The sequence below is a fragment of the Physeter macrocephalus genome, chromosome 12, assembly GCF_002837175.3.
Source record: "Physeter macrocephalus isolate SW-GA chromosome 12, ASM283717v5, whole genome shotgun sequence".
NCBI lineage: Eukaryota > Metazoa > Chordata > Mammalia > Artiodactyla > Physeteridae > Physeter > Physeter macrocephalus.
In genome coordinates, this window is record NC_041225.1 from 63,826,183 (window position 1) to 63,839,437 (window position 13,255).

Sequence of the window (13,255 nt, forward strand, 5' to 3'; positions counted from 1 at the left end):
CCTATCATGTCTAATAAATTCTACATCATGTCCCTGATGGCACTTCTTAATGCAGTTCACACATATGGCATTTCGATCTGTGGTGTTACAAGTGTGACATCTAAAAAGCAAAAGCTTACATTATTTTCCTTGATCATGTTATTTATTCAAAATACTGCAATTTGTTTATATATTACCCTATGGCCTTTGGCTTATAAGCAAAGAGGCCCCCAATTTTTGTGGTGCTAATCTAGTCTAATTCTGAAAAGGGACTTTAATGGAATATGTGAATTTCCTATTTTGTGTCTTCTGAGGAAAACAAGTTCCTATCAAGTCTTCACTGAATCAGTATGGGGGAGGGGGAGTCAAAACCCACTCATGGTGGCTGGGATATAAGGAACACTTAATGACAGCTTTACCTTGAAACTCCTAGGAAAACAATGTTTCACATTTTCAGTGGTATCAGTAGTTACTGCAGTATTACATTTTCCCACATTTTACGGTCTGAAACAGGATCCTCAAAGTAGATTGATCACAGAACTCAATGTGGCCAATTAATAAAATTTTCAGTTATATTTTTCCATTAGCAAATACCCAATTTACTTTCTTAGCTCATACACTTAAGGGAAAAGCTAAATATGTGAGTTCTTGTCAGTTTAGAAAAGTAAATCTTACTCTCTCCCATTTCAAGACTCACAAATAATTTAGAAATATACCTGTAGAAATCATGCATGGGGTAGCTGGTGTAACTTGATATTTTATATAAACATTGGCCTCTACTAACAGCCTTTTCTATGGCGTCTTGATTGTTCATTATTTTGTTATCTGTAATAAAAAAAAAGAAATTCTAGAGTATAAAGACTTAAGATAACAAATTACAAGATTATTTTAATAGAGTTTTTAAGAACTTTAAAAGAGGCTAACCAACGAAGTAAAAAAATCGGCTAAGAATAGAAATGAGTTTTCCTTGTACAAGATACTCCCAACTATTTAGGACAAGTTGAAACAAAACTCTTTCAAAATAGTTCTCTTGAATTGCTGGTTAACTACTATACAGTGACAGAAGGTATTAAATTACTGAATAACAATGGCTTCTATCATCTTTTCATGGCATATTTAGTGCATTATAGGCAGAACACAGACTCCAACATACCTTTCATTGTCACATTAACACCAGATGCTAAAAATAAGCCTCCAAACCGGTTGTTAAAAATCTGATTGCCTTCTAGTGTTGCAGTTGCATGATTTGTAATTTCAATACCTGAAGCAAAATTTACAAACAGCAGATGCATCACTTTACATACAGTTTCTTAAAAGAAACCTGAAATATAGCAAATATAGTGAACTACTTCTTTTACATAAAAAGTATATTAACTGTTAACAGAAAGAAAAATGCAAATGTTTATCTGAATTGTTCATAGTAACATTCAATTCACTTTCCACTGTTGATAATCCTCTATCCCTGCTAAAGGAATGATACAGATGGTTTGTAATTTACTTTTATTAATAATGACATTTTAAAATTTCTTTGCAAACTAAGAAGAAGATAGGGCCCAGAAATATGTGTAGGTAGGAGGTAGATGGTTATTTGGAATAATGAAGAGAAATCATCTTCAGTGGCAAAAAGTTGAAATATATGCATGATACTTGGATTTCACTTACCAAGATCTTTAAAAAAACATTGTTTGTGAGGCCAGAGGGCTTGCATTTATCTGAATTTATTTCTAATGGTAGTACTAGCCTGTATTTACTCTATGCAATTAATGATTCATAACTACTACTAAACTACAAGAGCAATATTATGAAGTTGGCTTAGAGTGGAAGAATCCAAAACTTGGATTATTAGGTGCTCTTATAAGCAACTGTTAACAGGCATTCAGCCAACTTCTGCAGCATACTTTTGCACACCTTAGTTATTAAGCAAAAGAGATAACAACAAGCTACAGGTAACAAAGGAAAATACAAACCTGCAGCAAATCCATCAAATATTCTGTTTTTCCTCAAGACTGGATGACTATTAGTGCTGATGAGAACACCTGCTTGAGCATTCCTGAAAATATCATTTTCTTCAAGGAGACCTATAATAAAATATTTCCCCAGATTAAGGCTAACGCATATAGCAAATTTTACTAGCCTTTTTGGTGGTATTTAGGTTTTCTTTTAGTTTCTTATTAACTGGATTGTGAAATTCATAAGACTAATTTTTCAACTGAAAAGAAATTTTATTAGTAGTTCATAAATATTTAAAGTAGAATTTAACCAAAAATTGCTAAAATTGGCAGGTAACCATTCTAACCAAGAAACTGAAGTTCCATGGTTGCAAGGACCATTTCTAGCTTATGAATCCCTAGTGCCCTGGCACAAAGCTGATTCTCACTGAACACTGCTGAATTAAAATTAATTCCTTTGAAATATTTTTAGAACCTTTGCACTCTCCATGTTTTATAGTTCAAGCCCTGATTCTTTCTGGCCCCATCAGCATTCCTTGATCCATTTCTTTCACTCCAACCTCTCTTCTGCTGTTTTGTTTCCCACCACTCTATCATATCCCTTATCTGTATAAAAATCTACTATCAGAATAAAGTTTGAAATTAACTTGCTATTTACAAAAAACTTGGGGACTTCCCTGGTGGCACAGTGGTTAAGAATCTGCCTGCCAACGCAGGGGACACAGGTTCCATCCCTGGTCCAGGAAGATCCCACACACCACAGAGCAACTAAGCCAGTGCGCCACAACTACTGAGCCTGCGCTCTAGAGCCTGCGAGCCACAACTACTGAAGCCTGCACGCCTAGAGCCCGCGCTCCACAACGAGAGAAGCCACTGCAATAAGAAGCCCATGCACCGGAACGAAGAGTAGCCCCCGCTCGCCGCAACCAGAGAAAGCCCGCGCACAGCAACGGAAGACCCAACACAGCCTGCATGCATGCATGCATGCATAAATAAATTTATAAAAAAGAAAAAAAAATTCCCCCAACCTACTCCTCTGTCTCACTATATTCCCTACACTCTGAATATGCTATACATTTTTATCCCTTATGCCTTTGGTTTATATTATTTCCTCTTTCTGCAATGTCCTGTACTCTTTCTTCTTAATGACACTTCCTCTGGGAGGTTTTCAGTTTTCCTCCATCAAATTAATTATTAATTCTCTTCTAGCAGGATAACATAATGATTAAGAGTGGGCTGCGGAATGAGACTTCACGCCTTCAAATACTGACTTCACCACTTCCAAACTCTGAATGGGCAAATTACTTACCTTCTCTTTGTCTCAATTTCCTTATCTGTAAAATGGGCATAATAGCACCTACCACATAGGGATATTATGAGGGTTAAATTAGTTAACACATGCAAAAGTACACAGTACGAAATATTAGTTAATATTACTCCTATAAAATCTACTTATGTATAGTGAATCATATTTAGTTGTGTACTAGTGTTTCTCTGCTCCCTGAAGACATGAAATATGTTATTTCTGTACATATTTGATCCATCTGTAGTAGTTCACAGTATTGACCTCTAAATTTCCTTTCCCCTAGAAAACACTATTCCAAGACCCTGCCTCTAATCTTGCATATGTCCACTATAACCTCCTCAAATGCTATTGCTAAGATCTAGTCCAAACTATACCGCATGTATACAAAGCCTTTTCATTATACTGTATATATAAACAAAGCCTCTTACGATTTGGGCGCTGGCCCCTTTTCCGGCCTCGACTTTCAGTATCCCTTGCCTTACTAAACCACTTTGTTTCCTTTAGACTTTTGCTTACAATGTGCCACTCCATTAGACTATAAACTTTCTGGATGTAGTACTGTTTTATTCACCATTTTATTTTTAGCATCTGTATCACAGTGTTTGGTACAGTGATGTTCAATTAGTAAGTATGTACAGAACAAATGAAAGAATGAAATAACTACACTTTCTACACTTGGAATGGCCTTCAACCCCCTACCCCACAACTTACCAGTAAATACTCATTTTTCAAGACACAGCTCAAGATTTTACTCCAGAACCCTTCCCAACACCTTACAAATAAAACCAACCATTCTGTACTATTTCCTCATTATATCTTACAAAGAATCCTATTAGAGATAACGTCACTAAATTACTAGATTATAAGCTCCTTGAGAGTCTCTGTCATTAATGGAATCATCACTGTTTGGTGGTAGTAGTAAATTTTGTTGATTAAATCTTGGTATATTAGAGTAATGACTAGCTAACCTTCTACACAAGCTATGTATAATGCTGGGTTACTGATGTTTCAGGAATGGTGACAACTTGCATTTGACAGTCTCTCTTTATGAATGCCTTTGCAAGGGGCAGGGCCTGTGAACTTTTGCCTCAGTGTAAAGTGATTTGACCGTTATGGATACCAAACTGAGCACCTTGGCTTAATTAATTCAATTCTCCAACGAAGACAGTTGTGAACAGGTACAAAGCAATCCTTATTTACTACAGACATTTATATATATTCACAGACCAATTAATTTTCCACACCTAGTTCTATAACTTGACTTTGAAGTTTATTATAATCATATCACTATTCTGAATAATAAAAGGTCCAGAGAGAGGGTGTAAACAAATTCTGCTACCTTAAAAAAGCCTCGCTGGGACTTCCCTGGTGGTCCAGTGGATAAGACTCTGCACTCCCAATGCAGGGGACACGGGTTTGATCCCTGGTCAGGGAACTAAGATCCCACATCCCACATGCCGCACGTCACACAGCGCGGGCAAAAAAAAAAAAAAAAAAAAAGCCTCGCTAACAAGTGGCACACTCAAGGTGGCTTGAAGGAAAAGGAAAATTCTGTAAACATTTGTCTCCTTTAACTCTAGGCACTAACCTCCTAAACCATCTTGAGACTTGATAAGGAAAAAGACTGATTCCCTCATTTATAACATATTAAATGGCAATGTCACTGATCATTAAAGATATGGAAGAATAATGGAAAACTGGGTTTTTTACTAATGCAAAATTAACAACAATACCTCGACCCCCATTAAATATACAGATGCCACCATCTCTTCCATCATGGATTTTATTTCTTCTTAGTGTAGGATTACTATCTGTCTTAATCCAGACTCCAGCCATTGCATTGTCAAATATTTCATTGTCTTCTATACAACCTAGACCTACAAATGCAAAAATTTAGGTTTTGTTATTTAGAAAGTATATTTCTAAAGACTAATAGCACCAAGAAAAAAAAAATTAAAAGATTAAACATACCAGAATTATAAACTAGAATTCCACCATTTTGTCCTCCCCAGATTTTGTTGCGTCTAATTTTGGGGTTGCTTCCAGTCCTATGGATAGAATAGAAAGTAATATCATTTCAATTGCTTCTACTCCCACATTCCATGTTAGATAACAGTAGGAAAAACCACATTAAACATAGTACGAATTAGCTAAATAATTAAGCATCACCTTCAAGATGCTCTGAGAAGTCTGTCAGTAAAGAAACTGGTTTAATTTTGCTTAATTCTATTTCCCACAGAACACACTTAGCTATAGACTATGTTATTACTGTAGAGTCTCCTAATATGTAAACTAAACTGAGGAGGTTAGATTAAGTAACTTTTATTATTATATGCTCCCCTCATATATAAAATAAGGACTGAATTATATGATCAGGAGTACGACACTTCCAAACCAAAAACTGTTAAGATAAAAGAAAGAGCGGTGTAAGAACTATTAATTTTGCGGAAATAGCATAAAAACAGAAGCTCCCATTTAATAAGCCAGGTTCAGCATGTCAGGTGCCATTGGCTGCTGTCCTCAGACAGTCTAAGAAAAGTTATATTCTGACAATTTAAGCCATGCTTAATTGCTCAGCTTTAACTCTTATTGTTTTTCCTAGACACCTACTACTATAATGGGGTACACCATGCCTACCCCACATACAACTCCCTCCCCAAAGAAAGCCAAATATGAAAACATTTACCTTATCTGAACCCCTGAATACATATGATTATAGATATCATTGTCCTCTAGTACTCCATGTCCATTGTCATAAAAATAAACACCAACCTAAAATTTAAAAAAGAATTTTTCAAATTAAAAAAAGTGTTTACAAAACAATGTATTTCCCGAGAGTCTAACATAATCTTACCTGCTTGCCACTGTGTATCCTGTTTCTTCTCAGTACTGGAGTGCTGCCAGTTGTCACCCAGACCCCAGCCAGAGTATTACTGTAGACTTCATTCTCTTCTATTACGCCTTGTCCTTTCTCATGCTAAATAAAAGTTACATTGATTTACAATATGTATCTTGTACAAGCCAAGTAGTTTATAGTGTATCGCCTCTTTTAAGACGGTTGTGACCAAAAAAATCTCAATTTTTGTTTTTTAATCTGAATAAGGAGATAAATGGATAGATAACATTCTTTCACATAGCCTCTACCTAAGTTTAAGCTCTCAGAGCTTTTATACTGTTCTTTATGTGGTTTTGTACTTTTAAATCTTATAGTAAGAGTAGTAGCATTCAATTTTGTTCAACAAAAAAACTTATTTTATTCTAAGACATATAACAAACTGAAGATCTCTCACTAGGAAATTAATAGTTATTTCAACTTATCACTGGTGAAATCACTTCAAAACAAGGTTCAAGTTACTAAAATTTTTATTTTTACAAGATTTAAGACATGAATATTTCTAGAACTGTGAATAAAAATTAAGAGTCACACCTGGCATTACACAAGGACCTTTCTGAAATTCCCTTACGTTTTCTTACTTGAGTAACAGTTTCAGATACCATGATGAGAGAAGACATAGGACTAATACATAGGTTTTTAAACTTTGTAAGATGCTTAAATTATGTTTCAATATAAATTCAAATGTTTGGCTTTTTCAGAAGATAAAAATATTCAAGTCTAGTATTATTAATACTCAGTGATATTATGATTTTACTTAATACTTCTGGAAAATTTCAGAGACTCTTACGGTAGTCACATTGGCAAAATCCCAGTGTAACAAATATAACTCAGACTGCCAACCAGTTGTTGTTATGAGTTCAGCCCATATTGCCAATTATAATTAGAAGCTTTTAAGTCATTCACACACTGGCAGAGAGAAAAAATTGAATATGGCCTACCTAAAGGTAGACATAATTCTGCCTTCACCCCCTTTTCTACCCTGATTTTGATGAATGAGATTCTAGAACTGTATTCATTAACTTACCACATAAATTCCACCATGCTGGCCATCATGAATTTTGTTATGTCGAACAATTGGACAACTGTTTGTCCTAATCTGAATTCCTGCTAATGCATTGCCTATTTAAAAATAAAAGTTACAATATCAACATATGGAGCCTAATGGAACATAGAGCACAATTCTGTGAAATATGTCATATTCAGAAAGATACTTATGATCCATGAGCATTCCAAGACAAAACTAAGGGAACTAGGAGTGTAAGAAGATGCAGAAGGACTGCAGGCAGTATAGTTACAGTGGTTAAGACCAAAGACTCTAGAGCCAGGCTGTTAAGTTTTGAATCCTGTGTAACTTTGAATAAGTTGCTTAACCTCTTGGTGCCTTTGTTTCCTGATCAGTAAGTGGGGATATTTAATAGTGTCTACTTCACAGGGTTGATGTAAATATTACATGACTTAATTCAGGTAAGGTGCTGAAACAAGTGCCTGGCGCTGAGTAAGCTTTATGTAAGTATTATCCAGTAAGTATTAGCAAAAGAGGAAGCCCAGGAACATATCAGTGTCTAGCACATAGATACCTAATAATTGTTTGCTGAATTAATACCTCAGAAGTTTTAATGCGGAATAAGGGTTTTCCCTTTCTAATTAGTACCGAAGTGTATTAAACTACCACAGAAATAATTTATTAACTGTTAAACAATGAAGTGAACCTAAGGGAATTGTAGATACTCTGTGAGACTAGGGTCTTAAGTTTTATTTTTATCCCTGGTATGTAGAATACTGCTTAGTACTTAGAAGGTACTCAGTAAATGTTTGTTAAGTGAACAAATGTCACAGGATAATCTTTATTGAGAATTAAAGAAACTGGATCAGTTCTCCTACTCAGAACGTTTCCAAGTCGTCCTTTTGCTAATGTCAGGAACACAGGCCAAGCTCTAAAATTTTATAGAACAAAACCACATGCTTACCATAAATGTCATTTCCTTCAATAAGGCCTCGTCCATCACCAAAGATGTAAACTCCACCTTGATTTCCATTAAATATAGAATTGCCCCTATAATTATGTGGAAAAAACCCCAAAACACAAAAAAGCATCTATTCAGAAAAGCTTGCTTGTTTTACACAATAATCGTAAGGCCACTCATGTTTATGTGACCTTAGAAAATTATTTAACTTCTATGGGCCTCAGTTTCCTAATCTATGAAATGAGGGACTAGGTGATTTCCCTTCCAGTTCTTTCTAAGACTTAAAGCTTTGGAAAAGCCACCTAGTATTTGAGACGAAATAGCGTTCTTAAAAATTCACCTTGGGCTTCCCTGGTGGCGCAGTGGTTGAGAGTCCGCCTGCCGATGCAGGGGACACGGGTTTGTGCCCCGGTCCAGGAAGATCCCACATGCCACGGAGCGACTAGGTCCGTGAGTCATGGCCGCTGAGGCTGCACGTCCGGAGCCTGTGCTCCGCAACGGGAGGGGCCACAAGAGAGGCCCGCGTACCGCAAAAAAAAAAAATAAATAAATAAAAAATAAAAAAAAATTCCACATCTTCCCCCAATGTTGGCAAAAAAAAAAAAAAAAAATCACCTCAAAAGAGCTAATCCAGGGAATTCCCTGGTGGTCCAGTGGTTAGGACTCAGCGCTTCCACTGCAGGGGGTCTGGATCCGATCCCTGGTCAGGGAACTAAGATCCCACAAGCTGCGCGGTCAAAAAAACAAAACAAAAACAACAAAAACCCCCAAACCTATTAAGATTTAAAAAAAAAAAAAAAAAAAAAAAGCTAATCCATTTAAAAGAACTTTTCTTAGCTCATCTATAAACATTTGCTGAATATTAATTAAGATGGCAATCACAATCAACTTTTATAAAGCTACTGGAAAAAAATTTGACAAAAATAATTCATGGTCTTTGATTAAATTATAATAGCTCTGTTCAACAGTCTCAGCCAATGCCTTTAAGACTGGATCTGTTTGTTTCCTTACTGTGGCCAGAGGAAGTGGTAGGAACTATTAAAGAAAGGTGACAGCTTGAAGTTTCGACTCTTTGTTATTCTTGGTCTCTCTAAGTATCTTTGAGATAATTAATTTCCTGGGTTATTCTATCTGCTGACTCTCAGGGGAAAAAAAAAAAAAGGTCATTCAGATTTCAAGGGAAGATCACAGCCCTATTTACTCATCTATAATGCAGTTTGATGAATTTAAAATAAAAATCACAGCATTTTCAATTTTTCATAAAAAGTATCTTACATGGCTTAGATCACGAATAAAAAACAAACAGAACACCCCAAAATAAATGCAATAGCTATCCTCATTCAGATGCACAGACTTTTACTAGGAAAATCTATTTTATAGTAGTTGGGTGTCTAGGAAAAACAGTAAGAGTTAAAGCTAAGTACCTTAACTTTTCTTATAGGACAAAGTGAAAACATAATTTCCATCCATAATTATATATAAATACCTTATTGTTGGGTCACTATTTGAGGTAATCCATACACCTGCAAAGTTGTTTGCATAGATTTTATTTTCAATGAACTGTCCTCTTCCTTTTTCATGAACATATATTCCTCCAGTCTGCCCATGATGAATTTCACATCGAACCACTGTGGGGTTAGCATAAGCTTTTACTTCAAAGCCTGCTATCCTGTTTCTGTGTATGTTGCAACTTTCAAAATAACCCTGGAAAATACAGAAATTAAACCTGTAGGTAAAGCTACTTTCCAAAAAGAAATGACATTAAAAAGCCTTTTTAATGTATACCTCAAAATTATCAGAAATGTTCAAGAGTTAAGAATGAAACATAGATATATACTAAATTTCAAATGACACATATTTTAAATGTTTTAGTAAAACAGAGAACTATAAATTCTCTACTTAATTTGAGTATATTCAAACCCAGGAAAGAAAAATAGGGAAAGATTTATTTGATAAATGGAAATAAACACCATTACCAGTAAGAATATATATCCTTCAACAAAAAGTTTATTTAAGTACTAAAGAAAATAAACTCTCATAGCCTTAAAAATGCTCCAAGAAATCAACTTCTAAAAAGTTGACCCAAGGACATAATCAGGGACTACAGAAAAAGACACACAAAATAATGTTCATCTTAGCCCAATAATAGGGAACTAGCTCAATAAAATGTTATGAAGGCTTATGTTCATGTTACACATACTATCATGTCAAATGAAAAGAACAGTATATACTTCAAGATAGACTACATTCAGTATGATGTCAATTGTATTTGAAGAAAAACAACTTGAAGGATGAAACAAGAATATTAGCATGATTAAGTGAGTAGTGGTATTATGGATGCTTACTGTATCCTTTATACTTCTCTAAATTTCTTAAATTTTCTATAACAGATAAATTTACTTATTTTCTAGTGAGGATAAATGTTACTGTAATACTGATATCCTAAATTCTAAGACTCAATCAGACTGAATGTTAGAGGAAAAAAATGAGACAGTTATAAGATGGCACTTCTAAAAGCCATTTTCATCCTCCTTGTCTATCTCTCTTCAAAAAGTGAACATGTTCTCTCTTTAAATTCCCTTTAGCAGTAAGTATTTTCTTATGCTACTTCCAGGTACTGCCTTGTACTGTATTTGCCATATCCATTTTTACCTGATCATAAGCTCCTGAAGAGAAAGGACTACACTAACTTTTGGAGCATCTATATAAAACTTTACACATGGTAAGCACTCAAGTAGGACTTTTTGCCAAATTCAGTAGAGGTTAAAACAGGATATAATTCTGAGTATTCTAATACACTACATAATTAACTCTTTAAGAAAATGGCTCTCTGAGAATAACATTTAGAAGTAGTTTTCAGGTTTCATTTTCCACAAATAAAGTACAAATCACTTATAACTTACTTGTTAACATATGGGTTATAATCTTATTCTTTTAAAAAAAATTGGGGGATTGCATCAAAAATGGCTTCTTAAAATATAAAATTTTCTTCTTTGATTTTATACCAAATAAAAATGGATGGACATCAGGTGTATGTATATAGACTACTATGGCAAAACTGAGCATCAAAGAAAGAAAAAAATTCTAAAAGAGGCTAGACTGAAAGAGCTTAATGTCACACTGGAACAATTCAACATTTCTGGTATTTTCATCATTGAGAAGGGAGTGCAACTTGTCTCTCTCTGCCAGGAGTTGCATGACATGTCTGAATGGTAAACTTGGGAAAGAATAAACTGAGTATGCTCAATTCAGCTTCACCCTTTTCCTCATGGAAATGAGCTGCCCTTAGGGAGCATGCCTTCTGTTACTACCCCATGAACACTGCCTGTGAAATAAGTCTATTTCATTTTGGGATTCAGTTAAACAGACTTATTTGGTTCTCATTCTATGTTGTATCTTCCGATTTAACCTCTAAGAGTAATGAAGTTGATATTTCAGCCTCTTCATGCTACTTCATGGCTTTGATTTTTTTTTTTTTTTTAAGAAATCCAGTTGGGATTTTTTTTTAAAATTTATTTAATTAATTTATTTATTTTTGGCTGTGTTCGGTCTTCACTGCTATGTGTGGGCTTTCTCTAGTTGCGGCAAGCGGGGGCTACTCTTTGTTGCGGTGCGTGGGCTTCTCACTGTCATGGCTTCTCTTGTTGCAGAGCACGGGCTCTAGGCTCGCAGCCTTCAGTAGTTGCGGCACACAGGCTCAGCAGTTGTGGCTCATGGGCTCTAGAGCACAGGCTCAGTAGTTGTGGCACACAGGCTTAGTTGCTCTGTGGCATGTGGGATCTTCCTGGCCCAGGACTCAAACCCGTGTCCCCTGCATTGGCAGGCCAATTCTTAACCACTGCGCCACCAGGGAAGTCCCTTTGATTTCTTAATTTGTTCAGAATGCGGCAGGAAAAGGTATGCTATTTACTGGGCTTCCATGAAGATTGCAGTAACAGGCACTGTCATGTCCTGGCTATACTAGTTCAACATATAGTACTGCAAATATACTTTGCTACAGTATACCTACTAAAAAATTTTCAAATGCATGGATGCTCTTTCTCTGTTTTCTTTCTTTTTTGGCCACACTGCACGGCTTGCAGGATCTTAGTTCCCTGACCAGGGACTGAACCCTCGCCCTCAGCAGTGAAAGCGCAGAGTCCTTACCACTGGACCACCAGGGAATGCCCTGTTTTCTTTAGGTTTCAATTTGCACACCTAGGAGAGTCAAATAGATCCACAAGTTTACTAAGGCAAACAGCAGTCCCCCTCTCTTCATTTTCCCTTGTCCAGAGGCCCCCCATTATAAAACCTGCTCTAATCTGAACTGGTTGCTATGGTCATAGGCACATGGTCATTTTACCATACTGTAATTTAGATTAGAGGTTAAAAATGTCCCTTAGTTCCATCAGAGATGGGAGTTTTAATCTGTAATTTTTGTTTTAAGGTAACTTTCAAGAAAAGAGTAGCAAAATTTTTTCGAAAAGAAAAAAATTTTTTCCTTCATGCTCTAAAAACCAGAAGCCTCTTACATTGATTGCTACAATGATGATTTTATTACATTCAGAAAGGGAACAATTGATTGACTTATAGTTTTATAATATCAGAAAAAAACCTATCTATTATGGATTAAAGGATTCAGTTAATGTAATTTTGCTTTAAAGCACATTTAATGAAATGCACCTGTTTTGTTAAGAAATGCCTTTAGTGCAAAATGGTCTAATAAAACAGGACTGTAAGTAGAAAACGGAACTCTACTTTGCCTTTTAAGATGCAAACCACAAAAGCTCCAACACAAATATAAAACTCCAAAGGCACAGACATTTTACTGGACTACCCCATATTATAAAATGATTTATTTCCCTACCAGAAGATACCAGATTGCTAAGAGCTTCTTCTATATTTTAAAATAAGAGGTTGTTAACTTTTCAGCACAAGCATTTCTAAATCTCCGCCGTATACATTAAGTTCCTGAAAATTATCATTCTCTCAGGTTACAAACTTAACACTGATATAAAAATAAAAGGTGAGATTAAGTATTTTTTCATTAAAATTTTTTTTTTTTTTTGTGGTACGCGGGCCTCTCACTGTTGTGGCCTCTCCCGTTGCGGAGCACAGGCTCCAGACGCGCAGGCTCAGCGGCCATGGCTCACGGGCCTAGCCGCTCCGTGCCGTGTGGGTT

General features: G+C 35.7%; 1 protein-coding gene across 1 annotated transcript in view; it reads right to left on the reverse strand.

Annotated features, from left to right (window-relative positions):
- Nucleotides 1–13,255, reverse strand: part of FBXO11 (F-box protein 11) — a 101,245-nt gene that overhangs the window by 1,418 nt on the left and 86,572 nt on the right. Inside the window, exons 12-22 of the mRNA XM_024119017.3 lie at nucleotides 9,581–9,798; nucleotides 8,098–8,183; nucleotides 7,155–7,249; nucleotides 6,089–6,211; nucleotides 5,921–6,006; nucleotides 5,206–5,282; nucleotides 4,968–5,111; nucleotides 1,947–2,057; nucleotides 1,133–1,240; nucleotides 696–804; nucleotides 2–100 (exon numbers count right to left, since the gene is read on the reverse strand). Of these exons, the coding sequence (XP_023974785.2) occupies nucleotides 2–100; nucleotides 696–804; nucleotides 1,133–1,240; nucleotides 1,947–2,057; nucleotides 4,968–5,111; nucleotides 5,206–5,282; nucleotides 5,921–6,006; nucleotides 6,089–6,211; nucleotides 7,155–7,249; nucleotides 8,098–8,183; nucleotides 9,581–9,798 (1,256 nt within the window). The remainder of the gene's footprint in view (nucleotide 1; nucleotides 101–695; nucleotides 805–1,132; nucleotides 1,241–1,946; nucleotides 2,058–4,967; nucleotides 5,112–5,205; nucleotides 5,283–5,920; nucleotides 6,007–6,088; nucleotides 6,212–7,154; nucleotides 7,250–8,097; nucleotides 8,184–9,580; nucleotides 9,799–13,255) is intronic.